Below are 26,174 nucleotides of genomic sequence, written 5' to 3'. Positions count from 1 at the left end.
TGCAAATGGCAAGATTTCATTCTTTTTTATGGCTGAGTAATTTCCTAACTGTAGTATATTTGCTGTGTATTTTAAAATCTACTTCCATGGTATATTCTTGAGCACTTATTATTTGAGAAATATAAGTGAAGTTTCTTTCAGTCTTCATAATTGCAGTTATTATGGGCTCTTCTCCAATTTAACTGTTAATTATTTCTTGTGTTTTCAGTTTTCAATTTGCAGTATTTTTAAGCATTTTATATAGAGATAGGCTAATATTTAGTTTTGGAACTAAGTTGCCAACAGGTTTTTAAAATTGTGAGATCATGGGATGTAAGACCTGACCCTGGAGATTTTTCAGGTTGAGTATCTCTGTGGTTCTAATTGTGCAGTGATGTCCAGAAAGAGTAGTGAGGAGTCTTTGGTTACCCAGCTAACTGGTGACACAATCAGGACTCAAACCTAGGTCTCTTAACTCCTTTCTCTGTAACTTTCTGGTCCACCCTGTAGAATTTATTTTAGGTTCTGAATTACAAGTGAGAAGGAAAAACCATGATATGATGTTGTTTCTCCGTGTGCCTTAATCTGATTAAAGATGAATTTTCTAGCCTTAAAAACACTTGTATCATATACAAGGGGCTTATCCTTGCACCTTGAACCCCTTGATTCATTTGTTCATCTACATGGAGGATCCTTAAAGCACGGTCCCTATCCGCGTATCCTGGAGCCTGTCAGAAATGCAAAATCTGAGCCCCACCCCAACCTACAGGCACAGAAACTCTGGGCGCGGGGCCCACCTGGGTTTTCACAAGCTCTGCGGTCCTCAGTAAAGTGGGAACCACTGCCCGGCAGGACTTCAATCTCCCCCTCCCTGTGTTTGACAGCCAGTAGAGGACACACTTGATGCTTCTGTGGATTTTGAGCTGTCTTCACTGAAGGAGCTTCTCTGTTGCTGCTGCCTGTTTTTGATGATAATACTCCTCCTCTACTCTGCTTCCTCCCCTCTGCGCAACACACACACACACACACACACACACACACACACATCCAGCAGAAGTGAAAGGTCAATGGATAAATAATGAGACTAAATAGGGGATTTTGATAGAAACAGGTTTGTAGACAAAATGTTTCAACCACTGGGATAGAGTTCTCATGTTTCCAGACTTGCTACCTCTCTAAGTGCAGTGATAAATTCAGTTGCTGCTAGCCATATTGTACTGTTTTCTGCCGCTTGTTACTTGATTCATTCAAAATTTTAGTACCTTCTATTTGCATGACATATGTTAAATGTGAGGGGAAAATGTATTGGGGTTTATAGTTTGTCAGGAAGTAGAGAATATGTGCAGAAATAACAATACAAGCCAGCCAGTGATAAATACATGAGAATCATCTCTAGTAAAAGGTTATGGAAGCCTGAAGATGGTGGGCAGCATGTATTAGGGAGGAGGACATCACAGAAGACTTCATGGAGGAGGTAGCATTTGAGTGAGTCTTACGAGGAGGCAGGGTTTTGACGTGGGGGGTAGAGGGGAGTAAAGAACATTCTAGGCAGAAGTGGGGAAAAGATAAAGGCGTGGCAGGGACTCTCAGTGCATTTTGTTTGGGCCAGGGGTTATTTGAAGGTGATTAGAAGGAAATGAGGCTACACAAGTAGGTCAGGGCCAAAAGGAGAAAGATCTTCAAACACCCGCTAGGAGTTTGTTCTTTATCCTGAAGGCAATGGGGAGCCACTGAAGGGTTTTGAATGAGGGCAAGGCTTGAGCAGAGCCTGAAGGCAATGGGGAGCCACTGAAGGGTTTTGAATGAGGGCAAGGCTTGAGCAGAGCTGTGCTTTTAGTAAAATTAATCTGCCATCAGAGTAGGAAGCAGATTGAAGGGGAGGTGGGGAGGCTTTGTTTTTATTTTGTAACTATTTTGCCGTGGTATGTTGATACATTGACCAATCATCTTAATGTTTAATTAGGAAGGAATTGCTTTTCTTATGGTGGTCATTGGGTTTTGAAATAAGCTTCCAGGGCATAGATTATTGTCCAGGGGAACACAGTTCTAATTTTATAACGAGGAATCTGCAAGAAAATGGAAATTGCTTAACAGAAGGGCTTTATAGGAAACTTCCAGAACTCCTCCCTTCTTTGTTTTTCTTTCCTAACATTGTCTTTTAAACAAAATGGATCTGTATTCATTTTACTCAGGAATGACCTGGTAATGTCAGGTCACATAAAATCTGAATATCAAGCACCTGAAATGTGGATCTTCCATGCTGCTTTTTTCTCCTCCAAGCTGTTTTCCCTCTCAGTCACCGACTTACTTTGTTAGAACACCTGAATCTAAGTCAAGGATCTGCCTTCTTCCAGTGGTGGCTCTCGTGGGAATAGTTGTAGCAAATTGGGATGTCATGAACTTATAGATGTGCTGTGACATCTAGTATTTGATGTATAGAGAAGACCCTGTTCCTTCTGATTCATTTCAGTAGGGCTGTCTTCCTAGGGCCTGGGCTTTGGCTAGCTAGCACCATTAGCTAGCACTATTTTAAACACTGAAGAATCATGGTGACTCAGACACCCATGGCCCTGCTCACATGGATCTTGTATTACAGCAGGAGATATCCATGAATAAATAATCAAATATAGTTTTGAGAGAGGGAAACTATGGACAGTCGGACAAGCCAGGAGAGGAATGGTGCAACCCAGCAATGACAGTGGCATGTGCAAAGGCTCAGTGGCGAAAGCAAAAGGGAAGGGGGTTAGTGTCTTTGGAAGTCCCTGGGAGGCCGAGGGAGGGAGGTATAGCAGAGCAAAGAGGTTGCACAGCTGCATGGGGCCTGAACAGGTAGGGCCTCCAAGGTCTGTAAAAAGCACAAATCTGTGAAAATAGTAGCTACCATTTACAGGCACTGTTCGAAGCAGTTTACATGCATTAACTCAGTCCTAACAACAACCTTGTGAGGCAGGTACTATTATTGTCCACATTTTACCAGTGGGGAAACTGAGGCACCAAGTGATTAAGGAACCTGATAGCCACAGATCTAGTAAGTGACAGAGCAGTGATATGAGTCCAGGAGGACTGCTCCAGAGTTGACACTGCAGACCCTAACCAATTATCCTAGAAGTTGTGGGGTGACATCATAGGGTTTGATGCAGGGCAGTGACCAGGTCAGATCTGCATCTTAGAAAAATGGCCATGTGGTGTGGAAATGGATTGGCAGGAGAGAAGGCTGAATGAAGCAGGGAGAGCAGGTGCTGCGTGACCATGTAAGAGACCACATAAGAGCCTGGGCATGTGTGATGGCAGCGGAGATGGAAGAGGAAACACGGGAGATGTTTGGGGGTCACAGTAGCAGGGGCTGAGAGTGGTTGGGTTCGGAGGGAGGGTACAGAGACTCTCCAATGCCCGGGTTCCGGGCTTGGGAAGATGGGGGATGGGGGCAGTGGGGCGTTCATGGTGCTCCTGATGTCCATGCCACGGACGCCCCAAGGTGAGCTGCTTCGTGTCTGTCCCAGGAGAGCCGACAAGACCTCTGAGCCCTCTGCCAGCTGAAGACACGGAGTCCGAGCTCAGACCTTTGAGCCCTTCCAGGTGTGCAGGGGGGAGTGGGGGTGGTGGGGGGACAAGGGGCAGGGCTGCTGGTGGCCAGGGGCTCACCACCGTGCCATCCCCCTGGGAGCCCGTGCTCCATCCCTCAGAGCTTGATTCTCTTCTCAGAGCCTGTCTCTCTGATCCTAACACAGGTGTCGTTGTGCACAGACAGAAATAATGGGGACTTAAAAAGAAATGAATTCAATTAACTCCCTAAACCCGGTATCCGGCGGATCAGACCTGTTGTTTTGAGTCTCCTGCCTGTCTGGGCCCAGCGGCCCTTTACACTTGTGCCCAGAGCGCAGAGATGGCTTTATCGCCTATGGTTTACGCCTTACATTAAACCAACTGCTTTTCCTGGAATGTTCGATGGTTTCTTAGCATATTCCGAGGGTTCCAGAAAGAGGATGAGCTGTAACTTACCCATTCTCTGGGTCTGTTGTTTGTTCCCCGACCTCAGAGATGGTGCCCCACCGAGTGTCTGCGGCCTCTGCTTCTCCTCCTCTCCTCAGGCAAAGCTCCGGCCAGGGTGGTCCTTTCAGAGCAGGGTGACCCCAGCCGGCCCTTCTCTGTGAGGTCAGGGACAGGAGGCAGAATGCTTCCTGAGGGCGGAATGTCTGGTTTCTGGGCCCTGCGGTTTTCAGTGACCTACGTCTGAGCCGAGGTGGCAGACGTTGACCGTTGTCGACACCACTGCCCGCAGCTGCCATCCCCCAACAGCTGACCCGGTTCCCTGCATGTCGTGCTGTGAGCTGGGCTATTCTACAGGAGGGAGGAGAGGTTTCCGGGCACAATGCTTAACTGGGGCTTCATTAAGCCAGCCAGGAGGTCCGTCAGTTTGAACCCTCACACGGGGGCCCGACTGGCTGGCAGGAGCCATTTCGTAGACTCTCTGGAGCATTTCAGATGTCCCTTTCCTGTGGGCCCCACACTCTGCCTTGGATTGGCCGGCAGTCATTTATCCACGCACCTTGCCGTCTCTCTCACACTGTGTGAACTGTCCCAGCGCGGGGACCGTGTCTGATTAACCTCTGTCTCCTCTACCGCGGCCAGCACAAGGCCCAGCTGACAGAGGTGCTTGATTTGAATGAAGGGCACTGATTTGGGACCAAATCTCCTGACTTGAGACGGTTGCAGACCCTTCAGACAGGAGTCTGAAGATCCGGGGACAAGACTTGAAAAATGCAGAGACCGGGGCCAGCAGTCCATGGCCAGTGCTGAGTCTGTGGGAGGACGAGGACTTTCAGGGAAGACTCAAGACCTCTGTGGCCAGGAAAGAGCCTGACGTCCCAGGTCACTGAGGCTGGAGCCCTGTGAAGTGTGTTGTGCCCAGCTCTGGAAACCGGTCTGTTTCTGTGCTGCAGTGGCGGTGGCCGCTGTTTTCCAGCATGATGGATTGGGGGTCCCGCCTTCCTTCCCCAGCACAGACCATGGAGTCCAATCCAGCTGCTTCCTGTGAGCAGCTGCGGGAGTCCTTGGACTGAATTTCCCAAGCACTGCTCTTGCTGTGGATTTTGTTGTTGGTGCCTGTGGTCTCAGACATGCCCAGAAGCTACTGAAAATTAGTTGGCGTGTTAACGACATTTGATGCATCAGTTGATAGTAAAGTAAAAACTAAGTCTCGGCTTTGAGTTTATGTTCTACAGTTTTGTTGAATTATGTCCAGATGGTTGTCAAGAAAATTTTTCTTAACAGATGAGGGCATTTGCAAAAACCAAAAGTCTATGGGGAAGAAAAGCACTTCACACTGAATGTCAGGGGGCTAAAGACCCTGGGAACTGATGGCATCTGAACTGAAAGGCCCTTAGTGGCTTCGAGGCCAGCCCTGGATCCTTCTGTAGCTGTGCAGGAGCAGGGGGTATGTATTATCATGAAAGTGCCAGTCGACAAATCTGTGGTCACTTTCAGGGTGGATCTTTTGGCTGTTTTGTCATGGGTTGGTCACATATTGTTTTGGTAAAACATATACACATAAAATGTACCTTTTAAAAACCACTTAAAAATGCACAATTCAGTGGCATCAAGTATATTCACAATGTTGTGCAACCCCGACCACTATTTGGTTCTTGAACTTTTTCATCACCCCAAGAGGAAGCCCTATACCCATTAAGCTGAAACACTCTATTCCAATACCCTCCCTGAGTCCCTGGCAACCACTAATCTCTTTCTGTCTCCATGGACTTATCTAGGTATTTCATGTAAATGGAATTGCACATCTTGTTGCCTGCTGTGTCTGGCTTCTTTCACTTAGTATAAATTTTTGAATAAATTCATCGGTATTGTAATGTGTCAGTATTTCATTCTTTTTTATGACCGAATAATACTGTGTTGTATGGATATACCACAGTTTTTTTGCCCACTCATCCATTGATGAACCTTTGGGTTGTTCACCTCTTTTGGTTGTTGTACATAGTGTTTCTGTGAACGTCTCTGTAGAAGTTACTGTTTGAGCATCTGCTTTCAACTATTTTGTGTATATACCTAAGAGTGGAATTGCTTGTCAATGGCAACTCTATCTTTAACTTACTGAAGAGCTGCCAAACTATTCTCATTCCCCCTTTTGAATGTTTCTCCTCTCCAGGCTCCTCAGGCTGCTCTCAGGCCTCTTTGACTGTTTCTTCTCAGTTTTCCCCATGATTCCTTTGTGTCTCCAGTCCCTGAAATGATAGTCCCACCCAGGGCTCATTCTTTCCTTCCTTCTGCTCATTCTATCCTAGTGGTGCTCAACTGTAGCTGCACATTACAATTCCAAGGGCTTTCTTAATAAACCCTGCCCAGGCCTCATCTTGGGGCAGTTAAATCGGCATCTTTGGGCAGGTGGAGCTTGGGCATTGGTGTTATTTAAAGGACCTCTGTGGGGGCGCCTGGGTGGCGCAGTCGGTTAAGCGTCCGACTTCAGCCAGGTCACGATCTCGCGGTCCGTGAGTTCGAGCCCCGCGTCAGGCTCTGGGCTGATGGCTCGGAGCCTGGAGCCTGTTTCCGATTCTGTGTCTCCCTCTCTCTCTGCCCCTCCCCCGTTCATGCTCTGTCTCTCTCTGTCCCAAAAATAAATAAAAAACGTTGAAAAAAAAATTAAAAAAAAAAATAAATAAAGGACCTCTGTGATTTTGATAGGCAGCTCCTTTCAGGATACTTATTTATTCTCATGGTCTCAACCTGAGGACTGTCCAATTTTTATTTTCAGCTGCAACCATCTACTAGACATATCTGTGAATGTTTCTCAATACCTCACATTCAGCATCTGCCAACCAAACCCATCTTTCCTCCCAAACCTGCCCTTTTCCCCGTGCTTCCCCCTTTGGTGAAGAGGACTACCATCTCCAAACCAGAAGCTGGAGAGTTATTTGTGCCTTTTCTCTCTCTGATATTCCAAGTTCCACTTGATTGATTCATTTATTTAATAATTCATTACCCAGTAGTTAGGAGTACGGGCAACTGGGGAGAAATGCAGTCTAGGATTTATGTTAGGAAGATATAAAAGACACAGATGAAACAGTTAAGTAACATTATAGACAAGAGAATAACTTGTGGGTCGTCCAGGTGGCTCAGTCGGTTATGCATCCAACTCTTGATTTTGGCTCAGGTCATGATCTCACGGTTTGTGAGTTCAAGCCCCACATCTGAGACTGCGGAGCCTGCTTGGGATTCTCTCTATGCCCTCTCCCCTCTCAAAATAAATAAACTGAAAAAAAAGAGAGAGGATAACCTGAAATTAACAACATCAGCGTAGCTGTTATTATTGAGGACTTTCTGTGTGCCATGGGTTCTGGTAGTACTTCATGTATATTATCTAATATACTGGAAGGTAGGGGAAGTCAGCCCACTTCACAGATGACAGTACAGGCTCAGGGAGGCTATAGTACTTGTCCACAGATGTGTGGTTAGCACATGGTGGTAAGAGTTGGAATTGGATTCCAGGACACGTCAGGGCCTGTGCTCTTGACGTGAGAGGTCAGTGGGGAAGAGCCGTGAGCCTTGAGCCCAGCAGCATTGTCAAAGCATGCAAGAAGGAGGATCAAGATGTGACCACCAAATGAGATCACCCATGCCCATGAAGTGCTTTGGAAACTGTAGAGGATGGTGCAAAACCCTTGTCTCCAGCGGATGGCTTCTACCATTCTGCTCTGAATTACAAGTAGGGGTTCATATCGCTGATTCCCTTGGTGAATTGCAGACTCCATGCCAGTGAGCATCGTGCTTGCTGGTCTCCATGTCCCCCTCAGCCCTTGTACCTGGCATGATGTTGTTGATTAGTAAGCATTCCTTGAATGAATGTGTAAATGTGAGCGTGGTCTCAGAGGTAGAAAGGGAAGCAGGAGCCATGGTGATGTTTGTCCAGGTGTGTCATAGCAGGGTGCTTGACTAGAGGTTTGACTTAGAGAATTGGAGAGAAAGAGGGGAACTCTTTGGCCCTCTGGAAATAGGAGTGGGAGAGCCCATGATGGAATCTCCAAGTGAATGAACGTCAGCCTGACTCCAGACTTGCAACCCCATGCACTGGTCATCTGATTCTTTTTTTTCTCCCTGGCACTTACCCTTTATAACATTCTTTGTCAATTTCCTTTGTTATGTTTATATCATTTCTTGCCCGTGGAAAGCCTCACCTGGAAGTAAAAACTTCATGAGGGTAGTCAGTGTTGTCTATTTTGTTATGCAACTCTATCCTCCAATCCTCCCAGCCTAAGCAAACATTAATGACTGTCTCCCACTGTAGATTTGCCTATTCTTGACTTCCTGATGACCAGAATCATATAATGTATAGTCTTTGGTGACTGGCCACTTTCACTTTAGCACAGTGTTTTCAAGATTCATCCATGCTTAACCCCATAACTTTACAGGTAGGAAAGTGGGACTCAGAGAGGGAAGGGACATGACTTGGGTCATATGTCCTGCTGGTAGCAGAGCAGGAATCTGATCGCAGGGCTTCTGTGCCCCTATCCAGTGCTGTGTTCCTGTCCAAGGTGGAAACAAGGGGCTCAGAAGCCGCAACTGACTCAACAGTGACATTTGCCATCTGCCTCTGAGACTGCTTACAGGGCTCCTCTAAACATAGCTGTGATGGGGTGAGGCCTTGAAGATAGTGTTATTGTGAGTGTCTGACTTCCCACATCCTTTCCAGGGCTCACTGTCCATCTGATAAAGTAGATAACTTATGTGACCAGTTTGCAGTCTTCTGCGTGGAGTGGCCTGGGTGTCTGTGCCCTCATATCACTAGCAAGAGGAAGGGACAGCCTGGTCCCTATTGGTGCAGGCTGTTCCTCTTGCCACTCTGCAGCTCCCAGAGGGCCATGCAGAGGCCATCTGTATTGAGCCAGAGAAGAAGCTGTGTCCTCCCTAAGAGATGTCCAATCTTGTTCGGCACATGTGAAATCAGAGTAGCATGACAGTGCCCTGACCCTGTGTTTCCCAAAGACTTGTCTTTGTGCCACATGGCACCCAGGATGGGTTTTGGTGACATGTGAGTGAACATTTTTGTTTAAGTAGTGGTGTATTTATTTTAATGTATGCCATGAAAAAAGCCATATCTGGCACGATCAGACCTATGATTTAATGAATATTGTCACTTAGGATGAAGCTACAGAGGGGGTACCATACCCCAGAATCCTTTTTACACAGATGGTGTATGTGGCAGGTGTGGTAATCTGGATATTTGCTGACATAGCAAGGGCCATGAGGGCAGTTTGAGGTCAACTGTCATTTGGGGACTGCTACTCTGGGGTGAGGATGACCTAGGGTACTTTCTCATGGGCCACCTCCTATGTCTCCTTTACACCTGGTGCAAGGTGAGATGGCAGAGGCCATTAGACCATTCCAAGGTCTAATTCTAGAACATTCTCATCGTCCCCCAAAACACCCTTTACCCATTAGTAGTCCATTCTCCTTTTCCCTTCCCCACAGCCTCTGGCAATCACTAATAAGTTTTCTTCATGTATGGATTTACCTATTCTGGACATTTCATGTAAATGAAATCATACAATATGTGGACATTTCTGTATTCTGGACATTTCATGTCAATGAAATCATACAATATGTGGCCTTTTGTGTCTGGCTTATTTCACTTTTCAGGGTTTTCAGGGTTCATCCATGTTGTAACATGTGTCAGTCCTTCACTCCTTCTTATGGCAGAGATAAACTTCTTATACTTCCAGCTTTTGCCTCTGACAAATTTGGTGATAGAGCTGAGCTCACACTGCCTCAGAAAAAGAGGTAACATTTGGTAACATTTGCATAGGACTTCATAGTTCTCAAAGAATTGTCATAAGTAATAGGATGTAGGCCTTAAACCAACCCTGGAACACAGCTGGGCAAGGATCGTTGTAACTGGTTTTACAGATGAGAAAACAAGCTGAGAGGGAAGCATTCCGTGCTAGTCCAGGGTACCACCACGGCCATTCATTGATGTGTGAGTAGGACTTTGGTGAGTGATGGGCAGGGGGTGTGGACAAAGCAGAAGAGACAGCATCTGCGGGCATCATGAGGGTGCGAGAAATTAGAGTCTGTCTGTAGCACAGGGGTAATTCAGTTCTGCTGGAGGTTATGGTGTGAGGGAGATGAGACAGACAGGTGGGCAGGGGCCAGATCACAGAAGACTTGATGCATCCTGAGGCCAGGAGGGACGAAGGAGGCTGGAATCATTGAGTCCAGTTCCAGAAACAGGCAAGATAATCTGATTTGGAATTCCAGTTATGTCACTTCCTTACCATGTGCTCGTGGCCAGATTAATTTCTTCATGCCTCGGTTTCCTTTCTGTAATGAAGACTGTAATAAGCATTAAATAAGATAATGCATACAAATTGCTTGGCCCAGTGCCTGGTTCAGAGCAGTTTGTATTGTTAATATAGTTAATATATTAGAAATATATTAATTATAGTTAATATATTAATTATAATTAATATATTAATATAGTTTGAAAATGAGTCATATGATTAGAATGACATGTTGTATCACTTTGGTAGCCATATAGAGGGCAGATTGATGGAGGGTAAAACCAGAAGTAGGGACTGGCCAGGAGGTTATTATAATAAGTCCCAATCCAAGAAAGGAGAGGAAGTGAGAGATTAAGACAACCAGAAGCAGGGGCACCTGGGTGACGCAGTCAGTTAAGCATCTGTCTCTTGATTTCAGCCTAGGTTATGATCCCAGGGTCGTGGGATGGGGCCCCGCTTTGGGCTCCACGCTGAGCATGGAGTCTGCTTAAGGTTCTCTCTTTATCCTTCTCCCTTGCTTGTGTGCTCAGTCTCAATATCTCTCTAAAAAAAAAAAGAAAGAAAGAAAGAAAGAAAGGAAGGAAGGAAGGAAGGAAGAAAGGAAAGATAACTGGAAGCAAAGTCAATAAAACTTGGGGACTGGATCAATGTGGGGCATGAAACAGGGTAAGTCAAGAATGATTCCCAAATTTTTGGTGTGGGCAATTAGAAAAAAATTTTTTTTAAATTTTTTTTAACGTTTTTTATTTATTTTTGAGACAGAGAGAGACAGAGCATGAACGTGGAGGGGCAGAGAGAGAGGGAGACACAGAATCAGAAGCAGGCTCCAGGCTCTGAGCCATCAGCCCAGAGCCCGACGCAGGGCTCGAACTCACGGACCGCGAGATCGTGACCTGAGCTGAAGTCGGCCGCTTAACCGACTCAGCCACCCAGGCACCCTGCAATTAGAAAATTTAATGGTAGTTTCCTCAACAAGATATTCCATTTGGAGGAGGGGATTTGAAGAGTGGAGCAAAGAAAGATGGTGAATTCTGTTTTAGGTATAACTGGCTCAACTGATTATGGGACATCTTGGTAGAGATCCTAGAGAGGCAGATGGCTCTCAGAGCAACTCGAAACCATGGGAGTAAATGATATCGCTTATGGGGAGTGTTTAGAGCAATAAGTCTCAAACTTTACTGTATACTGGAATCACTGGGATAGGGGTTGTCTTTAAAAACTACCACTGTCTTGGGGCGCCTGGGTGGCTCAGTCACTTGAGCGTCCGACTTCAGCTCAGGTCATGATCTCACAGCTTGTGAGTTCAAGCCCCGCGTCGGGCTCTGTGCTGACAGCTCAGAGCCTGGAGCCTGTTTCAGATTCTGTGTCTTCCTCTCTCTCTGTCCCAACCCACTCGCATTCTGTCTCTCTCAAAAACAAATAAACATTGGGGCGCCTGGGTGGCGCAGTCGGTTAAGCGTCCGACTTCAGCCAGGTCACGATCTCGCGGTCCGTGAGTTCGAGCCCCGCGTCAGGCTCTGGGCCGATGGCTCGGAGCCTGGAGCCTGTTTCCGATTCTGTGTCTCCCTCTCTCTCTGCCCCTCCCCCGTTCATGCTCTGTCTCTCTCTGTCCCAAAAATAAATAAAAAATGTTGAAAAAAAAAATTTTAAAAAAAAAACAACAAATAAACATTAAAAAATAAAAATAAAAAAAAAACCTACCACTGTCTGGCTTGCACCCTCAAACATTTTGATTTAATTTTCTAGGGTGTGACCTGGGGTTGTTAAAAGCTCCCTGTGTGATTTTACTATGTGGTGAAGTTTGGGAACCAATGGCCAAGAAATAATAGGTATCAGTTATTTGGATGACAAGGGAGCTGAAAACACAAACCAAGGATTAGATGATGGACGGAAGAGGAGTTTGCTGAGAAGACTGAGTAGGTGTATGTATTCTGAGAGGCTGAAGGAAATGGAGCCCATGTCACAGGAGTCAAAGGAGGAAGATCGAGAAGTTTTAGCACTTTATGTAGGTTTAAGAGTAAATGCTAGTTTGGTCATTTATTTCTCTCATTATTCCAGTGGCTGGGTATTTGCCAGGCATTTTGGTTTCTTATGCTTTTTAATTTTATTGCCTCAACAGTTGGCTTATATCCTTGGGCCTTTGGTATACTGGAGATTAGTTGTTGTAAGAAGGTTTATATTTTATTTATTTTTCTGTTTGTTACTGTCGTGTGGAAGTGCCACCATCCCATTTTGTGTTCCATTCATCTGTCATTTATTTAACAAACATTTATTGGACTTATTAAATATTTATGTTGCGAGTTGGATGTGTTAAGATGACTAAGAGAAAAAAAACCCTGCTTTAGATTTTTTGAGAATATATAATTATCTTTTTTTTATATTTCAAGTTTATATTTAAATTCTAGTTAGTTAACATATAGTGTAATATTGGTTTCAGGGGTTAAATTGTTTATAACCTGGCCCAGACAAACTCACAACCTGGATTCATCTCACCTCCTAAATCGTAGGCTCTTGGAAGGCACATGTGGAGTTAGTTCCTATCCAGTTTTGACTGTTCCCTGTAGGATCCCTGATCTGCTAATATCTTTTGTAGTTCTTGCACACCTTGGTGATGAAAAGCTTTTTCTCCTTTAAGGCAGCCCAGTACCATTTTGATAGCTCTGATTATGAAAAATTCTTTTCAAGGTGGGCAAAATAGATAAAAGTTAAAGCTAATTCCATGGGTTCGTGGAGATTCATGACACTGTTGTGTCTACTTTTGTGTATGTTTTTAAAATTTCCTTTAAAAAATAGACAAGTTCTTTACATTGAGCTGAAATCTGTCTTCTTGAACTTTGATGAATTGTTGGTTAGAGCCATTCAGAACAAGTCCAGCTTCCTTTTACACATACAGTCCATTCCAACATTTATGATTGTTCATAAATTCTCCTACATCTTCACAACTGAACAGTTTTGCTCAGGTTATTTATCTCCGGTATTTTCAAATTGAGTCCCATGTGCAATCATGCCAACTATAGGCACTGATGGTTTAAGTGCCTTTGCTGTATTTATCTGTCACTTCTCTTTCATGTTGCATTGCACTGACTAGCAACTCCAAAGTTGTAATGGACGTCATAATTTTATTTTCTCTTTTAAGTGGAATGCTTCTATTTTCCTTTCTAAAATAATATTGAATTGCCTGGTTGTAAAAATCAAACAAAATTAGTTTCCAGCATCTTATGATCATTGACTTTATTATTTTTTTCTGAAATAACATATATTAATAATTTTCCTTATATTGAGATGTTCTTTCTTAGGATAACCAGCTTGATTATGATATTTTATCCTTATAATGTGGATTTTGCTGGAGGTAATTTTGTTTTAATTAAAAAAGCAAGCATGTTAAGAATTCTTTATCCCAAAGTAGAGAGAACAGTAAAATGAACTTTACATGCCCATCTCCCAGCTTCAAAATTATCAACGTTTTCTGCCTATTATCGTATTTAGGAGTTTTTTGAGTATTTCATGAGTAAGATTGACCTACGTCCCTTTTTAGTGAAGCTTTGTCAGATTTTAAATTCAGGGCTATCTTTGCATTATTAGAAGAACTTGATAGACTGCTATCATTTCCTCTGTTGATGAATATTTTCTATTAATTTTGGGGAGAGTTTGAAATAATTCTTTATAAACATGAAAACACATCAAATTCTATGTAGGGTACTTTTTTCAGATTTTTTTTTTTAAATACCTTCTAAATTTCTTCTGCCGGTATAGATTTACTTGGAATTTTTATTTCATATTTTTAGTTCAGGTTCTTTGCTTTTAGGGGTGAAGATATTAAATTGTCTGTTTCCTGGAGTTGATCAGCCTTGTGGAAACCATAGAATAAATGAGCCAAATACGCTGACCACTCTGCCAGGTACCTCCCACCACCAGTCAGAGAGAAGAAAGGGGCTGACCCTTCCCTGAAGTGGAGGCTACGTTTCATTCATCTCTCATATACGGTCACCTGCACTGGGTGTTTTTTCAGTAAATGGGTGTTTCCTGAACTGGATTTTTAAAAAAGAATTTACTTATTTATTTTGAGAGAGACAGAGACAGCATAAGTTGGGGAGGGGCAGAGAGAGAGAGAGAGAGAGAGAGAGAGAGAGAGAGAGAGAGAGAGAGGATCCCAAGCAGGCTCTGTGTTACCAGTGCAGAGCCCAACGCGGGGCTCAAACTCACAAACCGTGAGATCATGACCTGAGCCGAAAACCAAGAGTTGGTTGCTTAACTGACTGAGACACCCAGGCGCCCCTGAATTGGATTTAAAAAAAAACAGTATCTTCATCCATCCAGGAAAAGCCAACATCAACCCCTTGGTCTCTTGAGTTCCCAGGGTGTTTCACTGCTGAACATCAGATTTTTATTTTCCCACGTGGGTCTTAGAGTCTTTTCCTGTTAAGACCCTATATGGAAAGCATGTCTTACACTATGCCCAAGGAACTGGTTTAGGAAAATCCCTTGATAGATAAGAATGCACTTATATACTAAAGGTTTGATGCGGAAATCTTGGAAGGTATCATTCTGTGAGACTGACCTTGTTATCCAGGAATCTACCCCTCAGGAAAATTGAAGGACTTACCAGGAAGACTCTAGAAAGATACATTCCTAATATATCCTCCAAAGCCACCCATATTTACTTATCTAAATTCCTTGTGCATAACATGTATAGCACTGTCTAGTATTTTTTCTGTAATGTTTATCTGTCTTTGATCATTTCTCATTTTGTTATAATTTGTACCCTTGTTTTGCTGGTTTTGTCAGTCTTTGTCACTTTTTAACCCACATTAACGTTGTCTCTATTAAGTGAAATTTTATTCTAATTTTCCAGTTTATTTCTGCTTTTATTTTAGTTTTGTTCATTCTCTCATTCAACAAACATTTGTTGAGCCTATGTGACAGATCCTGAGAGAAATAAATAGAGATAAGACATGGTCTCCATGCTCAAGTTGCTGACAGTGTAATAAGAGGAAAGAGGAAATAGTGAAAGCAAAAACAAAACACGAAGCTGACAAAAGACCTTCACTAGCAGGTTAAAAAAAAAATCACAGAAGGACTCCTCGGGATGTCTTTCAAGAACAGAGTTTCAAATATCACTTGTAAAGCTTCTGTATTCCTCAGAGAGAAAAAGAACAAACTTGAGTCTATACCTAAATAATATGCTGCAAAACATATGAGCCTAATCCTTTCTTTTGCAAGTGATGATCTTCTTTTCCTCTTTTAAAACAGGTTTGAAAGATGCCTCTTTAATCTTTGAAGTTTAAGAACTTCACTTGCTGTGTAAGGAGCCTTCCTCAAGGCATGTTGCTTTTTGTGCTTTTGATATTTGAGACGTTTTTTTTCAGCTCAAGAAATTTACCTTTGACTCTTTGATTTCAATTTTGTGCATTCCTATTCTCTTTTCTCTGCCAGTCTCTATTGTGAGTTGAATATCCTCAATCTGATTCAATGTCTGATAGCTTCACTTGAATTGCTATCCAGTTTTATTTTAAAATTTCAATTTAGTGTAAGTGATTTTGGGCTCTTCAGTTTCTCTTCTATCCTTTGCTGATTTTTGGTAATTTTCATTTCTCAATAGCTGGTACTAGTTGCTTGAAGGTCTTTACTATAACCTCTCCTATCCCTTTTGAAGGATTTATATCCTTAATTGTCCGGTGCTTTTAAGATAGCTTGTCTACCTGGTGTATTTAGTCTTCTTTTCCATTTGCAAAATATTTTGAGAGAGTTTACCTTTTCATATTACTTTGTTCCAGACAACCAGAAGTGTACTCAGTCTGGGGATTCATGCCCCTTTATAGGATTTTGTCAAATTGGTTGTGTGCCCAGAGGAGGGTGATCTAAAAGGATCCTGTCATATAAAGAACTGTGGAAGGAACTGGGGACGTTTATTCTGGGGCAGAGGAGACTTGAATATTGCAACAAAATTGCTATGTTCAAATCAGGAAAGGTTTATGTATAGAAAAAGGGGCTTATTTATGCTAGATGATGGGGAGGGTTGGGGGTGGTGGCCATACTGCTATTGAGGACTGAAGCTCTTGTGAGGTGGAATTCAGCTTTAAGTAAAGAAACTTTCTAGCAATAAGATGGGTCCAACAGTGAATGACAGAACAATTAGAGGCCGGATGACTTCTTGGCAGTGGGATTGCAGAAAAGATTCAAATGTTTGGAGATTATCTGGGCTCTTACTTTCTTCCATTAGCCCAGCAATCCAGAGGCTAATATTAAAACCATTAGTAGGTCATTTTCTTGACTTTAAACTCTCCTGCTTAGACCTTGCTGAATCAGGGAGCACTTTTAATGGCTTGGTTGACATTGCCATTTCTTTGGTCTTCAGCAATCCCTGGATGAAAGCATGTGCCTTATCCACAATCCAGATATATAATGCAAGTGAATTCTTATCATTATAGCCATATATGTTTATTTGAATCAATTAGCTAAATTCTATTTGGCAGCAGTTTCACAACAATTCTATAAGTAGCCATTGCAATTTGATGACCTTCAAAAGGAATAGAAAAGATTTTGGATGTGTCCTTTTGGATATGTCTGAGATCCTGACATTTCTGCAGTCATTTGGAGACTGAAACAACAGAGAGATCAGAGATTTTTTTTTATCTTCTAGTGCTGTGGTTTCTTTAGGATCTCCAGCTGCTCTAGGTGATTGGGTCTTTGAATTTCAAGACAGAGCATAACACATATCATCTTGCCTGGTTTCTGGATCGGTTCAGACCTCAAGGTGCATGAGTGGGAGGAGGCAGAGGTCATCTTGTCCCTGTATTCCACTGCAAGGTCCCTCCTGCATCCATGCAGTTATTTCTGTATGGTGGCCTTTTGGTGGTTTGTGAACCATGATCAGACAGGCCTCCTCCAAATCTTTGTCAAATAAATATTCTCTGTTTTTTTTTTTTCAATGAGTCTTCACATGACTTGGTTTTAAGTCTTCTTACCATCCTAGACCTTTATAGGAAGACGCTGAAAGTGTGATGATCAGGAAAAAAGACAAACGGAGTTAATACCCATATCCTAAAGTTGTCAGCTGACTCACTCCTGTTAAGGGCCTGACTGAGGCAATTGATATTTGAAAACAATATCCCGTGGGCCTTGCTGGATGTTTATTCTTCTGTTCTTTCTGATTAGTCTCTCTGTGTGTCAGACATTGGAACCTGCATTCTTGACCCTCCATGGTAAGTCTCACAGAAATATGATGTGATTTTGTATTCTTGGGAAAGGGACATTCAACAATCCTTATTATAAAAGAGCTTTTACAACAGCAAGGAAGCAAGCATTCCAGTAGGGGAAAGAAAGGAAAAATAAGAAAGTAACAAAAAGGAAATATAAGTGGCCATAGTTATGAAAAATGTTCAGATATACTAGTAATCATATAACTTTAAATAAAAACTATTATGAGCTCTGATATGGAAAGATGTCCATGGTATAGTCACTGGTTACAAAAATGCAGGCTGACTGTAGAGTGATTCTATTTTTGTGGACTATACATTTTAATATATGTAATAGAGATTGGTATAAATTTAGGGCAAAGTTGGTGCAAATACCCACCAAATACTTCATATAATTTTTATATGTGATGGAATTATGTGTACATTTACTTTTTTCCTATATTTTCAAGAAATATATATTTCCACCAATTTTTAGATGCTACTTTCCATCCTATTAGGAAATATTAGAATATTCAGGGGTGACTGGGTGGCTCTGTGGGTTAAGCGTCTGACTTTGGCTCAGGTCATAATCTCACAGTTCGTGGGTTCAAGCCCCACATCAGGCTCTGTGCTGACAGCTCAGAACCTGGAACCTGCTTTGGAATCTATATTTACCTCTCTCTCTGCCCCTCCTCCCCCCCACTCTCTCAAAAATAAATCAACATTAAAAAAACATTTTTTTAAATGGGAATATTCAGTATTCATGAAATCTATCAGGGAGTGAAAACTGGTACCTTCTTGGAAGCAATTTGACAATACACATCCAAATTCTTAAAAATGACATACGCTTAAATTCATTAATTTCACTTTGAGGAATTTATCCCAAGAAACTATCTGGGAAGAAGCCATTTACCATAAATAGGGATGTTCGTTGTAAAGCTTTTGTAATACTGAATAATTGAAGATAACACAAATGTCCAATGATAGATTTACTGAATAAATTGTGATATGGCCAGAGAAAATAACACTATAAAGCAATTTAAAATGATGATGATCTAAATGCTTAAATATTAATATGGAATGATATTCATGAAATATTAAGTGGGAAAATTATAATATCTCATTTTAATAAAAACATAGCATGTATAAGCATAAAAAAAGAAAAATTAACAGTTGATAACTCTGGGATGTATGATTACAGGTGATTTTATTTTCATTATATTTTTCTGTGTATTTTACTATATGCATATATTCAGTTTTTAAAATTTAGCTAACATAATTAACAATAGCTAAATAGTTAAAAAAAAAAAAAAGAAAATAGTACTAAGGGTTTATAATAGAAAGCAACAGTCCCTGCCCCACTCTTCCTTAGCATCTAGTTACTTTTCTTAGAGGCAACCTCTTTCAACTCTTCTAGCTGTATCCTCTGCTTTTTTTTCCCTCCACGTTTCTGAGAAATATGCTTGCATTACTATTGCATAATTTATTAATTTTAGAGATTATTTAATTATTGTGGTTAATGAGGTTTTAGCTCTTATACCACTACATCAGCTCCCCTTCACCATAGCCTCCCCAAATCATATAAGCTGTTTTTGAGGAATCATTTTTCAGTGTTTACATTATTATGACAATGTAAATATTGTTCATTTCTGAGCCAAGTAATGAGCTAAAATTTGGTTACCTTAACCATACAACCTTTTGTTTTTCTTGTATTTCAGAATTTCCTGTTTTTTATTTGCTTAGTTTTCCATGTACCTATTGCTAATTTTTTTCATACTCTCCAACAGCTTCTCAGTGAATTTTTCTGAAGAAACACATAAGATAATCTATATTCATCTTTTTTCCTAAGACCTTCGTCTTCATGCACCAATCTGTAAGGTTGCTCTTTATAGGTCTCATGTATAGGCACTACCATAGTACATCCCTTCATAGTCATCCTGGATGTTCCCTTTGCCTCCTGTCTGTATTTCATCCCCAATTTCCTGGATCCCATTTCTTTATTTACTTCCTTCTTTTGCTGGAGCACATCCTCTATGCGCATCCTGAGAAAGGGTATAAGAGAGGTAAATTGTCTGAGATGTGAATGTATGAAAATGTGTCTACTATTTGATTGGTAGTTTGGCTGGGTATAGAATTCTAAATTGAAGCAATTTTTCTTCAGAAATTTGAAAACATGGCTTCAATGTCTTCAAGCTTCCATTGTTGTTAATGAGAAGTCTAATGCCATTTTTATTCTCAATTGTTTGTGTGCCATCTATCTTTTTCTCTGGAAGTTTTGAAGATATTCTCTTCTTTTCATTTCTGAAATTTTACAGTGTTATTTCTTGATATGGGTCTCTTTTTTTCACTTATTATGCTGGGCACTTAGTAGATAATCTGGAAACTTAGGTTTTTCAGGGAAATTTTATTGAATTATTTTATAATTTTCTTATCTCCATTTCCTTTGTTCTCTCCTTCTGGATTTCCTCTTAGATAAATATAGGACTCCTGGATTGATACTATACATTTTTAAGTTTCTCTGTTTTCCCTGTCTTTGGCTTTTGCTTACTCTTTTCTATAGTATTTCATTGACTTCACTGATATTCTCAACTTTTTAATTGAACTTTTAAATTCTGCCTATCGTATTTTTAATTTTCAAGTGTTCTCATTCTCTGCTCTCTTTTTCCAAGAAAATCCTCTTCTTGTTTCATGGATGTAATATTTTAAGGCTCTATGATTTTTTTCCTTCTGTTTCCTGCATTGTCTCTGTTTCTTCTGGGGTTTTCTGTTTGATATTTTTTCATAATGTAGGCTTTTCTCAAATATCCATTCATGTGTAAGAAACTTTGTATGATTTGTGGGGCTCACTGAATTAACAGGTTTCAATGCATGATGATCAGGCATCAAGTTGCCAGAAGTATCATCATCTAAAGTTCTTTTCTATGGTTCTTTTCAATTCTCCAAAAAAAGGATTCTCTAGTCTCTTGCTTGGGATGTAGAGTCCTAGCTGCCAGTATTTGGGGAGCGGGGCAAAGGAAGAGGCAGAATGTCTTGTCATTCAGTAAGAAGAGTTTTAATCCTTCTATTTTTTCAATCCTGCAGTCTCTATTGGGCCTGGTCTCCCTAAGTCTGGAGGCTCTCTGGTTTGATTTCTCCAGAGAATAAGCCTCTTGTCTCCAGTAAAGTGAAGAAGGAGTGCTTGTCTTAGTGGGCAAAGGGAATGGGCTGGGACCTGTGAGTAAAATTGCTCCTTATAAAAATCCATTTCCATATTTCCAGCCCTATGCTTTATCCCTGCCTTCTCCCATGCCTGCTACCTCTAATTCTTGAGCCATCTTAGGAAAACTCAGCTCATTTTTCATCAGAATCTGTGAAAGCACATAGGTTTCTGTTTCCTTTTCTCTGCTCAGTTACCTCTCCTCCAAACAGTTTCTATCTTCCCAACATTGTCTATATCTCTCATGTACCATCTTCTCTCTTATTCTATAGGTTTTATTGCCTTTATAGTCCTTTGCTGTAATTTATAAGAGAAGAGAAGAGATTAAGACATAGTTTCAATTCACCATATTTAACCAGAAATCTACCCTATCTTTTATAATTTAAAAAAAGCAAGCTGCCTAGAACTAAAGACAGCATTCAGGTCTGATGTTCCTATTGTAGAATAAAACTAGACCAACATATCCCTTGATCTAAGTGGAATTTATTTTTGTTTGCAGCTGTTTGTTGTCCACTAATTTGTATTTGCCTGCCATTTAACTGAAAAGTACATATATTTCTCGCTTTCAGAGTGGTCAAGTTGGGTGTCCTGCTTACATTTTTGTGTGCCTTGCCAGTGCACTTCTGGGATAGATACTGCTGTTACTCTGTTGATTGCCGATAGATTCTTCTTGCTGACATTTTATTTATGAGATTCACTTTGGTATTCACAAGAGAGATTGTATTTTTACTTTATTTGTCCTGTTTTATCAGAATTGATGTCGATGTTATACTGACTGCTCAAAAAGATTTTTGGAGCTTTCCTTTTTTATAGTCTAGAACAGCTAAAACAGCATTTGGGGAAATTTGGGGGGAAATAAACTAAGAATGGTTAAAAGTAACATGGTATCCAGGATTGGATCCTGAAACAGAAAAGGAACATTTGTGGAAAAACTGGTGAAATCTGAATAAAGTCTAGAGTTTAGTTAATATTATTGGACCAGTGTTAATTTTGACAAAGATACAATGACTCTGTCAGATGTTAACATTAGAGGAAGCTGAGTGAAGGGTATATAGGAACTCCCTATATTACCTCTGCAACCTTTTTATATATCTAAAGATATTCCAAAATAAAAAGTTTATATTTAAAATAAAACAATTTGTCAGGGTGAGGTACATCTTAAAGATTTGTAAGAACTCACCTTTGAATCTGTCTATGCCAGGGACTTTTTTGTAGGGGTATCTCTTTATCAACTTTATGTTCTATGGTAATTGTCTTTTTAGATTTTCTGTTTCTTACAGGGTCATATTATATCATTTATATTTTCCTTGAAAACCATCTGTGTCATCAAGGTTTTAAAATGTATTTGTGTAGTGTTAACATAATCTCTTATAATTCATATTTATTTTCTCTCTATCCATACTTATTTCCCAATGTCATGTTTCCTTTTGTGTGGTTATTTATTGGGTTGTGAAATTAATTTGGTGAATTGAGGCCAATATTTTAAAAAGTGAAAATAACTAGGATAGAAAAATAGAAATATATATATACTGTTTCATGAAATTTTAATCTCCAGCATATGTGTGTTTTCTTGGTGACCTGACAATATCTATCAAAGAATACATATAACTCTTGACCTAGTAATTCAATATTTGGGAAATTATCCAGATACATAATTGCATACATGCAGAAATGATATATGTGCAACATAATTCATTGCAGTATCATTTATAAAATAGTAAAAGATTGGCAGTAATCCAAATGTCTGTCAAGAGAGGACTACTTTTTAAATTACGGCACATTCATACAGTATAATACTCAGGGGTTGTCAAAAAGAATGAAGAAGCATTCTATGTACTGATGTAGAAAGATACCAAGGATATATATTCTAAGGAGAAGAAAGCACAGTACAGAACAAGGTTTATGATGTACTATCCTTTGTGTTAAGAGGAGGACATATAAAATCTTTATTTGTATTTGCTCATATAGGCATAAAGAAACTCTGGAAAGAAAAAGGAGTAGAGCAGTGATTATGAATGAGTGTGGGAACTGGGTGGATGAGGGAAGGATAGAAGGGAGATTTTTCGGGGCACCTGGATGGCTCAGTTGGTTAGGCGTCCAGCTCTTGGTTTTGGCTCAGGTCATGATCTCACAGTTTGTGAGTTCAAGCCCTGCATCGGGCTCTGTGCTGATGGCACAGAGCCTGCTTGGGATTCTCTCTCTCCCTCTCTCTTTTCTCCTCCCCTATTCATGCTCACTCTCTATAATAAATCAGTAAACTTTAAAAAAAAAGAAAATACAAAATATTGAGCAAAAGAAGTAGCAATCAGAAGAATAGCCACAATGTGATTAGAATGCTCCCACATATGTGCAGCTCCCAGTGCAGGCAAAACTAAGCTGTTCTGTTCAGGGACGCATGCATACTTGGAGGCAGCAAGCAGTGTCATGTAGTAAGGTGTGTCTCTCACAATGGGTCACAGTCACAGTTTGAGAAACCTTATCTATTTTATTCCCTAATCCTTCTCTTTAGTTGGTTAAGATGTAAAAAGCTAATCTGTTTCCCACGACTGTGTACTCCTTAGGCAGAGGGCTGCTATAAAGTTGTCCACTCTACAGACACTGAGGACCTGTTTGTGTTAATTTCAAAGAAAAGAGAGCCCTAGTTATTTGATCAGCATGTCCTTAAATGGGCAAATACAGGAAATGTCATAGTGATTTGTCAGATGCTCTTCCAAATATTTTGGTTAGCTTCTTAAGAAAACTCTTCTTCCTTGTAGGTAAATGGAAGAGCTGGAGACCAGCTTATTGCAGACACGGAAAGCACACAGAATAGAACAAATGGTGGCAAGATGGCTACGGCGTTCCCGGGACAGCTCGGCCCGGTAAGGCTCCTGGGCCAGCAGAGATTTCTGTCTGTGAGGATCTGGCATCCCCGCGGGCAGAGCTTTTGCCAGTCTTGGCAGCACCCGGGGATCAGTCTCCAGTTTGCTTTGTTCTTACCCCATATGGTGGGGGGAAGCATAAACAGATCGCCAGTTTTGCCGGAGTGCCTTTCTGTCTGTCCCCTTCCACCTCTTCCCTTGGTGTCTCTCACCATGCACCCACAATGTACACTCACACCAAACTCATACACACATTTACAAACACTCGCACACAAATGGACTTACACACACAAACACACTTCGTACATACTCACACTCATGTGCACATACTCTCTGGAATATACTCACCCACATACTCTTGAACAGACACTCACACGTTTCTGTCTCTCTCTGTCTCACACACACCCCTTGTCTTAGTCCTCGATGCGAGGGTCAGGAGATCTGCTGTTTATACTCTTTCCCCGTCTTTGTTTCCAGCAGCTGTTCCTTCCTTGCAGTCCCTATTTCATTCTAAGCAAAATAAAATGAAATCAAATACAGATCTGATTTGACTGCTACAAGAGAACTTAAAATATGTTCTGTTTCGAAGCGTTCATTTTCCATCTCAGATTTCCCATCTGGCCCTGCCACAGAGATGAAATATCATGTGTCAGGTGTTTCTGAGGCACACATTCTTCCAAAGGAACTGGAAACAGCTGTTGTGCTGCTGAGCAATAACCCTTGCTCAGAACCACACTGCCCTGTGGCCAAGGGCTCCGATCCTCACACACTGCGGTGAGATAAGGCTGGTAGAATTAGCCCCGTGTCACAGGTGAAACACCTGAGGCCCAGAGACAGACTTGTTTACGATCATCCCCACCCCGTGTTCAGAAATCTTTGATGGGTCCCTATTTCTTACAGGATATGTTTTAACATTTTTGGTTAGGCATTCAAGGCTCTCCGTGATTGACCCCTAGTACTTTACAGCTATTTGTCTTACTACTCCGTTTCATTCACATCATACTCCAGCTAAAATGAACTATTATTCATTGTTCCCCTACTATAAGCAACCCGTCTTCTCCTTTCACCCCTTAGACCGGGGCTCCCATGCCAGATCCCTTCCTCCCAACTTCATGCATACAGAACCCACCCACAGTTCAAGGTCTGGCTGAACCATTGGGTCTTCCATGAAATGTTCCTTAGATTTAACCACTCCCACAGGACCCCATAGTATTTGATTGGTAGCATCGGCAGGGTGCTCCTCCTGATATGTTCAACTTATTTGAGCACATCTCTTTTTTTCCTTCTGGACAGTAGGCCCTATGAGCGCAGGGAAAGTAGTGGCCTCGCCTGTTCAACCCAGCAGTGATTGAGTTCCAAGCGAGTGATTGCAAGTGGTCAAGTAGTACTTGTGATGAATGGGGAAACTGCCAGGTACATCGCTTCCTAAAGTGAGTTCTGCAAACCCTAGTCCTATGTTATGCCGCTCCACTGAAGGTTTGGAAGTGACACAGCCCATACTCCACTCCCACCCACTTCTTGCATTTTGCACAGTGCATTTTTGCACATTAAAGGCTCTGAGATTCCTGCAGAGAAGAGACCTGTGTAACTTTAATTTGATGTTGCCTAAATATCTGATCTTTGGTACTCTCTAATATCCTGCTTTTCTCACAGAATGTAAATAAAAGGCGACACTGACCTGTGGGAAGTTTTTTTTATCCAATGTCTTTTCTGAGATACCTTTTACATATCACAAAACTTACCCACTAGAAGTATATAGCCCAGTGATTTTTAGTATACATTTAGTATATGTACAGAATTGTGCATTCTGTGGTGCAATCACCACAATCCAATTTTAGAACGTTTTTAATACCACAGGAAGAAACCTCATACCTGTGAGCAGTCACTCCCCATTTGCCCTTCCCCCAGACCCAGGCCACCACTCCTATACTTGCTGTCTCCATGGATCTGCTTATCCAGGATATGTCACGTAAATGGAATTATATAATACGTGGTCTTTTGTGCCTGGCTTCTTTAACTTAGCATTATGTGGACAAGTTTCATCCATGTTATGGCATGTATCAGTATTTCATTTTTATTGCCAAGTAATATTCCAGTATGGAATATTTTCTTTGTCCATTCATCAGTTAATATACACTTGGGCTGTCTCCACTTTGGGGCTAGTATGAATAATGCTGCTATGAACGTGTGTGTAAAAGTTTTAGTTTGAACATACATTTTCATTTCTCTTGGGTATATACTTGGGAGTGGTATAGGTGAGTCACGTGGTAACTTAGTATTTAACCTTTGGAGGAACTGGCAGACTGTTTCCAAAGTGGCTATACCATTTTACATTTCCACCAGCAGTGTATGAGGGTGCCAGTGTCTCCACGTCCTCGCCAACACTTGTTAATATCTTTTCCTTTTCTATTGTGGCCATCCTAGAATGGGTGAAGTGGTATCTCATTGTAGTTTAAAAACATTTTTTTTAATGTTTATTTATTTTTTATAGAGAGAGGGAGAACGTGAGTGGGGGAGGGGCAGAGAGGGAGAGGGAGACACAGAATCCGAAGCAGGCTCCAGGCTCTGAGCTGTCTACACAGAGCCTGAGATGGGGCTTGAACTCATGAACTGTGAGATCATGAACTGAGCCAAAGTCAGATGCTCAACCACCCAGGCGCCCCTGAGCAAGATTTAAAGA

The 26,174-nt window shown here is 41.4% G+C and overlaps 1 protein-coding gene across 6 annotated transcripts in view; it reads left to right on the top strand.

Moving 5' to 3' along the window:
* The window catches only part of FRMPD1 (FERM and PDZ domain containing 1), a 144,105-nt gene that overhangs the window by 71,540 nt on the left and 46,391 nt on the right, over positions 1–26,174 (top strand). For all 6 annotated transcript variants that reach the window (XM_058694867.1, XM_058694864.1, XM_058694866.1 and 3 more), the window contains exon 2: positions 23,390–23,494. In XM_058694867.1, coding sequence (XP_058550850.1) covers positions 23,394–23,494 — 101 coding nt within the window. In that variant the 5' untranslated portion in view covers positions 23,390–23,393. The remainder of the gene's footprint in view (positions 1–23,389; positions 23,495–26,174) is intronic.

The sequence above is a fragment of the Neofelis nebulosa genome, chromosome 12 (assembly GCF_028018385.1).
Source record: "Neofelis nebulosa isolate mNeoNeb1 chromosome 12, mNeoNeb1.pri, whole genome shotgun sequence".
NCBI lineage: Eukaryota > Metazoa > Chordata > Mammalia > Carnivora > Felidae > Neofelis > Neofelis nebulosa.
This window is presented reverse-complemented; position numbering and strand designations above follow the sequence as displayed.